The 14,170-nt window shown below is 39.9% G+C and overlaps 1 protein-coding gene across 2 annotated transcripts in view; it reads right to left on the reverse strand.

Annotated features, from left to right (window-relative positions):
* Positions 1–14,170, reverse strand: part of GPC6 (glypican 6) — a 1,081,278-nt gene that overhangs the window by 794,890 nt on the left and 272,218 nt on the right. For both annotated transcript variants that reach the window (XM_045869601.3, XM_054506389.2), the window contains exon 2: positions 9,580–9,738. In XM_045869601.3, the coding sequence (XP_045725557.1) occupies positions 9,580–9,738 (159 nt within the window). The remainder of the gene's footprint in view (positions 1–9,579; positions 9,739–14,170) is intronic.

Here is a 14,170-nt window from a genome sequence, read left to right on the forward strand (position 1 = left end):
CTAAAAGTGAATAGATAACTAGAATGCAAAGCTTCCCATTTTCTTCTGTCATATTTATATTGAAAGCGAAGTACTTCACGTGACCAGTGTGTGCCCTTGGGTCTGCGCAGGCTGGTACCATAGTCGGACAATACCGCACTATTAAATATGCTCCGTATTAAGTCAAGCAGAGGAAGATAAAATAGAAATAGGAGACCTAATCCCCACACTCAGAGAGCTCAGACTTCAACAGGGACTAGGCAATCGATCACACTTTTTTAAAAGAACACTAAATAAGTAAAAATGAGCAGGTGTCAATTACATAAACACTGAGAAGGAGACAGAAGGGTTGAGGGAACCAGAGCCTGTAATGACCACAGCACACTTCCTCTAAGAGGAGAAAATATGCCAAGAAATCTTCAGAAATTAAAAAAAAATATGTGGAGAATGACAATTTCTTCAAACACGAAAAGGCCTTGGAAGCCCGATTCCCTGTTATCTTACTTCAAAGTTTGCTTTTCATTTTCAAGTTGTTTGGATTCAATTAAACCACTAGGTAAGGAGGAAACAGCATGAAGATCGTGTATACTACTATATATAGGCATCCCCAAAATAATATTTGTCCTTTTAATGAATATAACAAACCTTCTGAAAGAATAATAAATGGAAAATTCTGAAGCTGTATTGACTGATTTCTAAAAATTTCTCAGAGCGCTGTGAACTCTGCAGGCTTAGCTGGTTCCTGACTCTACCTCCATGTTTGGTTCAGTATTCTCTTCCTACCCCATGGAATACTTGGAACCGTACGGAATTAATTGCTTAGGCAAGCTGTCTTTCCCTTTTAATTTGCTAAAACGCCAAGCTCATGTAGGTGTTGTCATTCAACTAAAAATCACTGGGTAACTACTGAGCAATATAGAAATGTTATTTATAATGTACTTATAATAGACATTTTACATTTTCTTCTGAATCTTGCCAAATTTTGTGCATGAACATTATGCTTGTCATGGTGTCTGTGTATCTTCTAAACAAGAGTTCAGCGTTTTGAATCACACTTAATAGAGAGATTTTTTAACAAGCCCGTTCATGTGGATAAACTAGAGATGCCGTTTCTAGCCGAAGAATAATAAAATGCTGCGTGGAAGCAGAAGCTAAGTAGCCTCAGCCTGAGTTAAAAATCTCTGTAAGTTCTGTCCATCTCTGCAATTTGAAAATGGTACGTTCTGTGTAATTTACTATTGTGAAATACACAAGACATGAGAGAGACAATATCTGCTGACATTGTTGTGTATCTAGAATGGATTCACGAACTAAAAATCTTCCATCCTGTATATGCTCAAGTCAGTTATCTCCTTTTCATTATAGAAATGTAGAAACCATACATAAATGAGAATATTATAATAAACCCTCATGGACTCATCGACCAACTTCAACCATTATCACTTTCTTGTCCATCTTGTTCCTTCCATGTGCCCACCTCAGGGACTCCCATCAGGACAGGGTATGCCATTTCAGATTTTCACCTGAATCATTTTCCTCTAAATCTTAGAATTCTCAAAGCACATAAATGCTTCTTATGCCTTTACCATGTTATTTGTCTGAAAAAGGCAAACCATGTTGTCTCAGCAGAGGAGGAAAGCACACTTTTATTCCAATTCCCTATGATGAAGGAAAGTCAAGAGTCTTGATATGAAATTCCAGTTAGAGTGGGTGACTCATACTGTTTCCCACTGCACATCACCCCTAACTAGAGATAATGAATTTTCCATTATCATTACGCACACCATGCAGTCGAACCAGTCTACACTGAGCTGAATGTTCTTAGGTTTGAAGACAAAAATGTTTCCACTGAGCTCTAATTTACACCACCATTAAATATTTTTCTTGATTTTCATTAAAATAAGAAAATCAGTTTTCTCTATTCAGTGGCAGATCAATTTAACTGAAATAAAATTTCTCCTGTAATTTGCCCATACTTACTCAAAGGATTAGTGAGCCCCTGTCAGGGAGCAGACACTTGTCTGCTCATTAACATTCATGACCAAGAACCCTTCTGGTAGGGCTGGTTTCAGCATCTGATAGAGCAATACTTAAAAGAAATTGGCTTGTCTGTGAAAGAGCTGCTCAGCAAAGCCACCATGCAAGGGAATTGGTGATAATAAGATGATAATATTACAACTACACTGGGAGCATAATGTGTTTTAAGTTACTTTGAGGTGGGTGGTGGGGGTCTAAGAATTAGAAAAAGATTGGTAATACATCACAGAGGATATGAGGCCGTACATCAGCAGTGTGCTTCATTAGTTTTGAATGATCTGTCCAAAGAGCAGAATAAAAAAAAGAAAAAAATGAAGGGAAGGGAAGGGAAGGGAAGGGAAGGGAAGGGAGGAAGGGAGGAAGGGAGGAAGGGAGGCAGGAAGGAAGGAAGGAAGGAGGGAAAGAAGGAAGGAAGGAAGGAAGGAAGGGAAGGGAAGGAAGGAAGGAGGGAAAGAAGGAAGGAAGGAAGGAAGGAAGGAAGGAAGGAAGGAAGGAAGGAAGGAGGGAGGGAGGGAGGGAAGGAAGGAAGGAAGGAAAGGAGGGAAGGAAGCAAGGAGGGAAGGAAGCAAGGAAGAAAAGGGGGAGTTGGGGAGGGAGGGAAGGGAAGGAGGGAGAAAGAAAAGGAGGACAAATTTCACTTGTACAAAGATCTGGGTTTTCCATGCTTTGCATTTAAAGGACCCCTAGCATGGATCATCTATTCCAACATTGTGCAGAAGCAAGGCATTTGTGATGTGTAAATCTGTTCACTAGTTCTGCCACAGTTGAAATCCCTGGTTAGCCAATACTTATTTTTGTAAAGTCTGCCCTTTGGGAAAATTGGCAGATTACTTTCCAGTGATAGTATGACTGTTTCCAATTTCTAAGACCCAATTCAGCACACTGTGATTTCCAGAGGTGTGTCCTTCAGATAAAATACATGTCATTGAGGTGGTGGCCTAGCAAAATTAAAGGAGGTACTCAGCTAATTACTTTGTAAGATAATTAATATAACCCTTATGAATTATAGTTAGCTTGTTATTCTGTACAGTGAACAAGGGTACTAGTAGCTTAAGAAATAGAAATATCACATCTATTCATTCTTGAATAACATCATGGAAGTGGTCTGTGAGTGCATGTTTGGTTATGTGTGCATTTGTTACTGTGCTAGGATATAGAAGGTAGTGGTAGATCAGGTACATCAGTGTGCTTTACTTATCCCTCTGGAATTCCTAGAGAATCCACCAAAACAACAAGGAACAAACCACCCAATGTGGAACATAAAATATTGTTTCAGGAATAGCAGGAGGAGTCTCCATTGATGTTGGAAATGACCAGGAGATTTGCTTTGACCAACAGAACCTGGGAATAGAGTGTGCCTATCCTAGTTTAGGCAATAAGGGGCATCATGTCTCCGCTATGAACCTTAGCGTTCTACACTCCAAGATGAGAAGAAAATGACCAAGAGAGACTGTTGCCCCCAAAAGAACAGTGAAATCTAGAACAGATCAGACCAAATCATAGTTTAGAGCCAACCTGAGCAGGGCATAGACCAAAAGAGCCAAATTCAAGGGGACAATCCAAAGATGCACTGAGGAAAAATAAGTGTTTCTTGTTTATGCCCTGAAATTTTGTTGTTGTTTCTTACAAAACAATAGAAGACTGATACAGGACTGGAAAGTTTCTATAGAATATCTACATAATAGATGCACGCTAAATGTCAGTAAATGAACAGTGTCACGAAACATCAGTAGTAAATATATTTATGACCTATCCCAAGGACTTTGTGGACACGCACACAAAATCTCTAGTGCCTCTGTCCCCTCCTGCCCCATCTTTAACTAATACAAGCAATTCATCCTTTAAGGGCTCTGTCTGTCCCCTCTTCCAAAAGTCTTCTTTGACGCCTCTAAGTACAACACTTTATTGCCCCCTTTCTTCTCCAATGGACTTCTACCATCTGATAGAGCCAATCGTGCCTTCTTTACTGTTGGTTTTATACTTACATCTCTCCCACAAGGTAAGGTAAACATCATGACAGACTGTGAACATAGTTTGGTCATTATTAGTTGTCTTTTATCTACTACACCCCTGGTTAAGTATCTTCTATATAGAGAGTTCTGAATAAATGTTTCCAAACTGACACACAAGCGCACACGCACACGCACACGCACATGCCCCACCCATGTGATGGGAAATATAGAAGATTCTACTACCATATGGAAAACTACTTAGCGGTTTTTCCTTTTCAAGTAAGTGTTTTCTCTGGGAAAATTAGACCATATTTTACAGAGATCATTACATTATTGTCATCTCCACAGTATATAAATGAGAAATGATATTTAAAAAGAAAACATAAGCCGATTTGCAGCATAAAAATATTATGTCGCTGTGTATAAATTATTTCCACGTTCAGTAAAATGAGAGTTCTGAGAGTGTTACTATAGAATAAGTTCTTCAGAAGGATGGAAATTACTGCTCAACTTTTTTTTTTTTTTTTTGCTTTTAAAAATATATTTGCTGCCAGAATCTCTGGACAAATGTATATCATTAAAATGCATAAATAAAAACCAGAAAGGAAAGTAAAATAATAAGACCAAGAAGAACAAACTAAACAAATAAAAACCTCATATTGAGCTTCAAATGTGAATAAATTTCAGCTCAAATAAATATGAAGAAAAAAATAAGCAAAAGAAAATATCCCTTCAACTAAATTTTCCTATCTCTGAATAATCCATATTTCATATACATTCTTAGAGAATAGGGTGCTGGTACCCACATTAAGACAGAAGCTACCGGGGCTTTGTGAGATAAGAATATATAACATGGCTTAACTGATTCAATAACATTTTTGCACAAAACACTCATTCCCCTTTAATTGAGGGTCAACTTCTCACTGAATACTATTCCTGCCTTTTCCAAAAATATAGCTGGATTCTTTCCCCACCAATATCACCATTGCCTTGTTAAGGGAATATCAATAATTCTGAGCCAGAGTCCACTCGAAACAAATAAAAGCTTAGTTAGAATTTCAAGCAAATGTCAAGTTCCTATCCCATTACTATTTATAAGTCTGATGTAAGTCAAGAGTATTAGGCTACAGTCTTGGTTTCATTCTTCTTGGTGGAAACTTGGCAAATGGTTTACCCTCTCTAGGCCCCAGATTCCTTCGAGGCAAGACTATATTTAGGTGGGTAATTTTCTTTGTTAAGCATTAAAAAAAGTCCCATTCCACTTGTCTCTGAAAGACATCATCACATCCTCCCATGATGACTGGGACAGGGCAGGCGCGAGAGACAGATGAATAGATGTTGCTGTTTATGAAACCTTAGCACACTGGGGGACTGGAAAGCACAGGATAGTTTAAAGGGTCCTGAGGGTAAAGAGCAGAGCTTGAGGAGTGCTCAGCTTAGGACTCAATGCTGAGTGTCCCACCGAATAGTCTGCGACTCTGCACTGTGGTTCGCTTTGGTCTCTAGCTTAACATCTGTAAAGGGTGAGGAACAGAGCCAGGCGTTGGCCTAGTATTACTATGACTAATATCAAAGTGTTTGGTTGTTGTCTATTTTCCTAGAATCCTAACACTTTAGCCACTTAGTAGTATGACTGAGGCTGTGATTTAAACACAAATTTGACAGGTCAGAGGGTCAGTACACACAACAATATTGGGAAAAGGAGTGGGTGCATGAAGATGTCCCTCCCTTTTTTATGTTTTTATATGAGTTGCTTATTGGTTTTGCACACTTCCAGCTGCCTGGGTGTTTGGCATAGGTGTGACAGGGGAGAAGTAAAGGTTTACGTAATGCTGTGATCATCCTGCCAGGTGTTCCTGGATGGTCTTCATGATGTAACCCCGGGAGTGTTACAGAAAGTCTGGGCTTGGCTACAGAGCAAATTAAGTGCAACCCTGTAGAGTTCTGAGGAAATCTTTGCAAGCTAGGCCCCCGTCAGCAGCGGAATGGGCTTGCAGGGCTAGATAACAGAGCCAGAGGTGGAGATTTGGCCAGAGAAAGGAGGGAAGAAAAAAAAGAACTAACCAAAACCTTGTGAGACACTTGGAAAAGGACAAGTGCCAAGTGTATAAACTATTATTTTATATACCTTCATCATAACATTTCAATCCTATGTTTAAAAAGAAAAAGAAAGCTACCCAGTCATAAGAAAATTCTCTGCCAAAGAACGAGAATGTCTGCAATTGATATTATATATTTTTTTCAATTTATTGCCTCCGAGCCACAAATTTTAGGGCTAATGGAGGTATGAAGCCAAACTTGTCCATTTAGGAAAGGTGGGGAAGAATTCATATTAATTCAGGTTTAGCTTCTGAGCACCCAATGAATAGTTAGAATTTTATACAGAGTCTCTTCTAAATATTACCAAAGATATTAATAAAAACCGGAAAGAATATGGCAATAAACAGAATGCTATGTTAAGGGGTGCCTGGGTGGCTCAGTCGTTAGGCGTCTGCCTTCAGCTCAGGTCGTGATCTCAGGGTCCTGGGATTGAGCCCCGCATCGGGCTCCCTGCTCGGCAGGAAGCCTGCTTCTCCCTCCCCCACTCCCCCTGCTTGTGTTCCCTCTCTCATTGTGTCTCTCTCCGTCAAATAAATAAATAAAATCTTGTTATGTTAAGGTTTTTGGAATTTCAAATTTTAGGAATCATCTCTCCCACAAAATGAAAACCTAAATGGAATCAAAACATTTCTAGTACAGTAAGGAAAGCAACAACTGTAGACTAATGACTAACAGTGACTGAATTTAGCCTCCCTGAATAGGGTTTGGACTGAATCATATGTATCAGGTGCAATTTAACTGCTCCTGTACTTAATGAAAATAGGAAAGGGAGTAGTCACCTTCTCATGGAATATAGTTATATATATATAATAGAGCCAACTAAAACATGCAAAATCCAGATGACAAGTCAAGATCCCTAAGAAAGTGGGACTGGAGTCAGAAATGCAAAATGGACACTTTGGATCAAGGGACCCCACAGCAAGAATGCAAAATGACTCACGGAATGGGAAGCTACCAAAAATAAACGAGTCTTTCAGAGCACCACTGATTTTATCTGGGAAAATAAAACTCAGAGGGTAACATTCCATAGCTGATCCTAGATAGTTCTGTGCTCATACCAACTGATACTCATCAATGAGGAAGTTTTGTTTGTTTGTTTGTTTTTAAACTAAGGGAAAAAAATGGAAAACTGCCCACGTGAATGCACGCCTGTTCCTGAAAGGCGACTCAGCAGGATTCCCTTCATGGGATAAGAAGGTAAGTCATACAACTGTGCGGCTGACCTTCTCGAAACTGCCTAAACAAACAGCAGAACTTCTAATGGTAAATTTTAAATTTACATATTTTCTTAATTTTTTTTTAAGACCGAGCTCTTCAAAAGCTGAGCTCACCAGGATCACATTTTGAGTTTTAAAAATAAGGCTGGCTGAAAGCTTCCTTGAAAAAAAAAATCTCAACTTCTCCCCATCCCAGCCTAATGCAGTGAGATGCACTATGAGGAAAAGAATTCACCACCCCCCATGTCAGATCTAATCTTAACAAAAATCAGTGTCCTGTCAAACCAATGGACATAATACCCCAAAGTACATTAAAACAATTTAATTTTTTTTTTTAAGATTTTATTTATTTGCGAGAGAGAGAATGAGAGACAGAGAGCATGAGAGGGAGGAGGGTCAGAGGGAGAAGCAGACTCCCTGCTGAGCAGGGATTCCTGACTTGGGACTCGATCCTGGGACTCCAGGATCATGACCTGAGCCGAAGGCAGTCGCTTAACCAACTGAGCCACCCAGGCGCCCACATTAAAACAATTTAAAACACATCTGGAGAGAGAGAGAGACAGAGACAGAGAGACAGAGACAGAGAGATGGAGAGAGGTTTCTTTAGTAAGACAAGTGAGATGAGATCAAGGATTCTGAATCCAAAGATTAATATTAAAAGTCATTGAGATGAGAATACAAGTATCTTGTTCTGTCCTTTTGAATGGCTTTACACATTTAAAAAAAATCAATCAATTCCCCATAAAACTACCTTACATGAAATATTTTTATTGAAAGGAATACACAGCGTGTGTCACGAATGGTGCCCCAGAATTATTTCCCCGCAATTTTGGAGTACAGCTTAATAAAGGCACAAGAATCATTTTCCAAAGACAGGTAAAAGTCAACAGCACCAGGTCGCTCTCCCTGCTTTCTGTAACAAATGATAAGGTGTCTCAATTTGCCTCCATCTGAAGTGATACATTATCATTCCTCAAACCCGGAGCCCCTTCAGGGGCTCCTGAATGTCACTGGATTTGTAATCTGTCAATTAAGGGGAACAGCTAAGTACCCCCTGGTTTCATTCAAGGGAACAACAGTCACAGCATCACCTCTAAGTAAGGAATTATTTTCGTACACATCCACATATAAAGTTGAACACAGAGGAAGAGGCAGAGGAAGAAGGTGCAGATGTTGAGATCCTTGGCAGAAAAGATGAAGTCCCACTGACTTCCATGGAAGATGTCACATCCCCTTAAGCACTGAAAACACTGCCAGGTGGACCTGCCTTTCAGAATTCAGAGGGCTGATTTGAAAGAAATTGGTGTTGCTATAATAGTTTCAAGCAGCAATGAAGCAGAACATTTTACCTACTACAGAGAACAGAAAAAGGAAAATCAAAACTTCGGCAAGCCTTTTCTAAACCGGCTCTACCGTGCATTGTCTAGAGAGGATGAGGCAGGTCTCCTGCCCCATGACAACTCAGTGTGACCCAACGCTTGTACAAGGAAGGGTCACCGCGATTGGCGAGTCTGCTGACAATGAGCCCCAGGAAGCACATTCCTTTCTTAGAGCACTAAAGACTACACAACCACCTAAGCATATGAACTTCATCACTATCATTATTAATTCAGTTTACAAAAATTAGGTTGCTTTTGAATAATTTTTTTTCTGAGGTTAGGATGAGAAAATTCAATGCTGAAATCCAAGTAATAATTGCTTTCACTCTTTGTGCTTTCTCCTACAAAATGTTTATTTAACAAATAGAATATAGAAAGGAACTTGATGACTTATAATCAGGAAATCAACAGAGGATTTAAACCTTACGCAGAATGCACTGTCACGGCAATGTAAAATGTGGCTAGATCCTTGGAGGAGCAAACTCTGAAATAAAGGAGTCCATGTCTGTAGCACTTAAAACAAGTCTGTCTTCTTGGAAGTGTTGTTATATTTCAAAATAATTTTAAATGACATTTAATTATTTTAGAGAAAATCCCCAGATGAAAAATTAAGACAAGCTATGATGTGACAAAACCTGAATTAGAATCACTCTAATCATGAAAAATTAAGCTAAATCTTTCAGAATAAATCTCACAGGCAGACCACAAATTCAAAACAGCACTTTGTTCACTTGGGCTGTTCTAAGATATTACTACAAAAGTTGTCAAGAACTATTTTTCTAAAAATAGACCAAGTTATATAAATGTTTAAGAAGGAAAGAAAAGCTCCTGCTTAAAAAAATGTTTTTCATGGAAGGCCGAGATTCTCAGAAAGGCACACCCAGAACAGAGTGAAGCAGAAACTGTCCCACCTACCGTCAAACTTCTTGTGCCTGGACACGAATGTGGTGCGTACAAAATGGCTCGTCTCTTCCACGAGGTTTTCAAACTCGAGTTTGCTTTGCTGGCTTAATTTGTCTTCCATTTCTGTGGTGCAGCATGTATATTCTTGAGGGCAGATTCTTAAGTGTTCCCCTGCAATGAGAAGGTAAACGTCAGGATGGGATGATAGGGACTTCGGGGAATTTGCTTCTCCAACATTCCCCTCAAATCCTGGGGCACCTGGTCCAGCAACCCTTTGGGCCAGCGCCATGATCGCATCTGGGCCTCAGTGGACTTAACATCCCAAGCATTCAGGACTTCAGTTGAGCCAGATGTTGTGTTCTGAACGTTTGTGTCCCTCCAAATACATACGCTGAAATCTTAACATAGTATTAGGATCTGGGGCCTTTGGGAGGTGATGAGGTCATGATTGGAAGTAGTGCTCTTATAAAACAGCCCCCAGAGAGCTAGTTTGTCCCTTGGACACATGAGGATGCAGCAAGATGGTGTCTGGGAACCAGGGAGCGGGCCCTCACCACACACGGAATCTACTCGTGCCATGATCTTGGACTTCCCAGCCCCGCAGAAGTAGGAGAAATAAATGCCTTTTGTTTATAAGCCACCCAGTTTATGCTATTTCTGTTACAGAAGCCCAAACAGACTAAGACACCTGATGTTTAGTCCCTGCCATGGAAGGGAAAGTATATTGAAGACCTCAGAAGACCACGACAATGTCCCTGCTTTTATTTGAAATGTGCCAAGTCGCGCCAGGTGACAAGAGATGTAATACAGTTATAAGTGTGCTTGTCTTTGGAAACCTCCAGTAACGCACAAGATGCTCAGTCCCATCACCGCAGTCTGTGTGACAGCAAGGGCAAGACAAGATGGGGATCATTCCTTGTGTTCTGTCTCTGCCTGTCCGTCTGTCAGAATGCATCAGCTTTGCTCGCGGGGAAAGTGAGTGTGTTTTCAATGGCAGGTCTCATGTGGCACACAATCCTTCAGTTGACAATTCTTGTCAGAGAGGAAATGTTCTCCTGCAAGGAGGAAGGCACTGAGGGGTTTAATTAATGCTTACATTCTATGGAAATGTAAAGTAAAAGGTAATGAAAGTCGTATTTAATTCAACGTCTTTATCTCTGGATACACCAGACCACTTCCTTTGGCAATATTGCTTTCTTCGGTGCTATTTGCAAGGAGGAAACAAACCTCTGCTTCATGACCTTAAAATAGACTGTTAATGCATAAAATGTGAATTTCCCATTGAGGCAGCTCTGTTAATGTCATAATGTTTGGTGGAGCCTGTGGAGGGAAGAAGAAAAATCCCCCCAACATCTTGGTAAGCAGGAACAACAAATTGCCCCTGGGATCAAAGACACTGTAGGGCACTGAAATCCAAATGCACAAGTACTTGATGCGGTGATTAAAATTCATTTATAATGCTTAACGGTACTTATATAAAATTATGTCCTGCGACCTGTGTGAAGTATAGGGTGTTTCATGTTTATGTCGTTGGATGCTTTAGTGCCTACTTAAGACAACCCCAGAATAAAAAATGACCAGAACTGTGTACCAAAGTTAGATCTTATATAATTCCTGGAAGGGAGGGAGACCATAAAATATCATATGTATATTTTTTTAAAAAGGAAATGAAAATGCATTGTACTTGATAAATATCAAATTCAAGATAACAGTTCCCTTCCAGGAGAAATTAGGACTTGAGAGAGTGCTCAAATACTTTTATCTATAATCTTTTATTTCCTAAGTTGTTTGATGGATGCATTATGTTTATCATACTATTACCTTTGCTTTTTCTGTACCTTGAAAATATTTTGTAATAAAAACTTGGAAATGTGTCATTAAATAAGCAGTAGCCACTACAGCTGTGCTAGAGGGGAGAACAGGGTGTAGGTATTAAGAAAGAAAAACAGGCTGCCCTTGACATTCAGAAGCCAGCCTGGCAACTCACAGCTAGGTCATGATAGTCTATTACACCTAAACAATCTCACAGAAATGCCAATCCCAGACAAAATTACTCCAAGACCATGATAAAGGAGACAAAGCAAAGCCACTTCAAAATTTTGTCTAAGCACACACAAAAACAAGGCCCTATGTCATCAAAAAAGTACTGAACATCTCCTCTCTGAGGCAAAATGAATGTACTTCCTTACCATTTACAGATTGATCTTCATACTACTCTCCCTCCTTGTTGATCAGATTTATTGAGATACCTTTTCGTAGATTTACCTCTCCTTTCTGAAAGCATCCAATCGAGGCTGAAGCCCTGCTTCTCTGAACCCTCCCCCAAACCACCCAACAAAACTCCAAGTCCTATAATCGATTCTTTCAAAGTCCCTCTCACTGAGAAACCCCATGGTTCTCCCTGGTGTATTCTTGCTTGAGGATAAGTGATATCTTATTCAACTACCGGTGTGTTCCTAATAGGTTCTCATTTGAAGGTACTGACGATACCAAAATGGGGATGTATAGAACAATATGAATTTTGAGATTTTTCTCCAAGTCATTCTGATACTCCCATCCCAGTAAAAAAGCAGAGTTCTAGAGGTTAAGACACTGGTAAAGAATAAAAGTGGCTTTATCAAAAGCAAATGGCCTACAAATCTCTAATTCACTTTTTATAAAATATAAATCTAACTGATAAGGACAAAACTCTGTATCCACATTGAATAGATATTCAGCATTAACAATTCTGCATAATGTTCCCTTCTCTGACTGGTTATAAACCATTTCCAAAAATCTCCCTATTCTATTTCCCACCCTATTGTGTGCAAATGGGATGTCCATTTCTCAAGATTTAGTACTTCGGGGCTACATTCTACTTCTGAATCGTTACAAATGAGTTTTCAGCAAAATGCATTGGACTTGTGGTGACTAGCTGATCAAAAGAGAATAAACATTTTATGACCTGAGGGAAATAACTGTATCTGGGATATTTGGGGAAGAAACGCCATGGATCTACATTCATGAAATTAGACTGGATTGGAAGCACTCTAATCTCCAATCACTCCAAGAAAATCAGTATTTTATGTTGAGTGATAAAGAAAAACAGGAAGATACTTCTTCATGGGACAACTTCATTTTTTTTAAAGATTTTATTTATTTATTTGAGAGAGACAGAGAGTGAGTGTGGGAAGGAGCAGGGAAGAGGCAGAGAGAGAGGGAGAAGCAGACTCCCTGCTGAGCAGGGAGCCCGATGTGGGGCTCGATCCCAGGACCCTGGGATCATGACCTGAGCTGAAGGCAGATGCTTAACTGACTGAGCCACTCAGGTGCCCCCATGGGACAACTTTAAACCAAACTTACTCTGTGTGTGTGTGTGTGTGTGTGTGTGTGTGTGTGTGTAGGGTAATAAGGCACACGTAAGCAGCTGCCCTTCTGATTCAATGTATTATTAGATGTTTTCTGGAACTGGAAGTGTCCTCAAGAAGTCAACACCTTCATGCAGGCCCAGGCAGAGAGATAACTAGAGACATGGAAAGACATAGACAAGCACAGAGAAAGTGAAGAGTGTTTCAGAATCCTGCCGTAGGAAGAGTAAATCTTCCATGCAAAGTACTTGTTAGAGTGTCTAGAGAGAGACCATGCTGATGTCCCTGAGCATACAGGATCTGGGGTTGTGAAACGTGTGGTCGAATCTAGGCTGAGCCTTGTTTTCTTTCTAACGTATGCTAGATAAGAAGGTTGTGGAAGAATGGACCCATTGAAGTACAGTTCCTTTCTCCCCCAATCTGAAGTCACTGATATTTGTCAAAGCAACCTGGTAACTTCAAATGGCCAGAAAGACTTAGGACAACTGCATGATTTGTTCTGACTACGTTTGTTCATTTATTTTGGGTTTGGCCCTAGTACAGGGGTTTGTAAACCATGGCCTCTGGGCCAAATCTGGCCCACCATCTGTATTTGCACGCCCTGAGAACAAAATGGTTGGGGGGAAAAAAATCAAAAGAATGATATTTTGTACTAGATGAAATTCAAATTCAATTGTCCATAAATAACGTTTTACCAGAAGACAGTCCCACCTCTCCATTTACGCATCAGCTGTGCCTCTTTTAGTGTGCAAACACTAGAGCAGTCATGAGAAAGACCACAGAGACCTTGCACTTGAATATTTACATTCTGAAATCATACGTGGAAGCTACTCTGCCACATAAAGAGTTAGCTCTAGCCCTTCCTGTTCCAGTTTGCCCGAATGACAAGAATGTGAAACTTTTCTCAGCTTACGAACATCGTGCTTCCTAACATGAGTATTTGATAGAATAATGAGATGCTTCCAAAGTGGTAACTTATGAAGGAGAAGAAAGTGTTGTCCTTTATAAGCTTCCCACACACTCTCTCAAATTCTCTCAGGTTCTCTATGTTATTTATTACATAATTAGATAACAACATTTAGCTCAACGGGAGTGCCCCTAGATACCTCCAAGATCGCTAATATTAAACATACTAAATAGTTCATTCCAGGAGATCAGGATAAGGGACCATAAATGCAAAAAATGGGGGATGAAAATAACAATGACCGCACCTTCACTCATCAAACATTTATTGAAACCCGTGTGCAACTCAGGAT

Source organism: Mirounga angustirostris, unplaced genomic scaffold, assembly GCF_029215605.1.
Source record: "Mirounga angustirostris isolate CCGP_5_RB_7025 unplaced genomic scaffold, mMirAng1.0.hap1 SCAF_3, whole genome shotgun sequence".
NCBI classification, from domain to species: Eukaryota; Metazoa; Chordata; class Mammalia; order Carnivora; family Phocidae; genus Mirounga; species Mirounga angustirostris.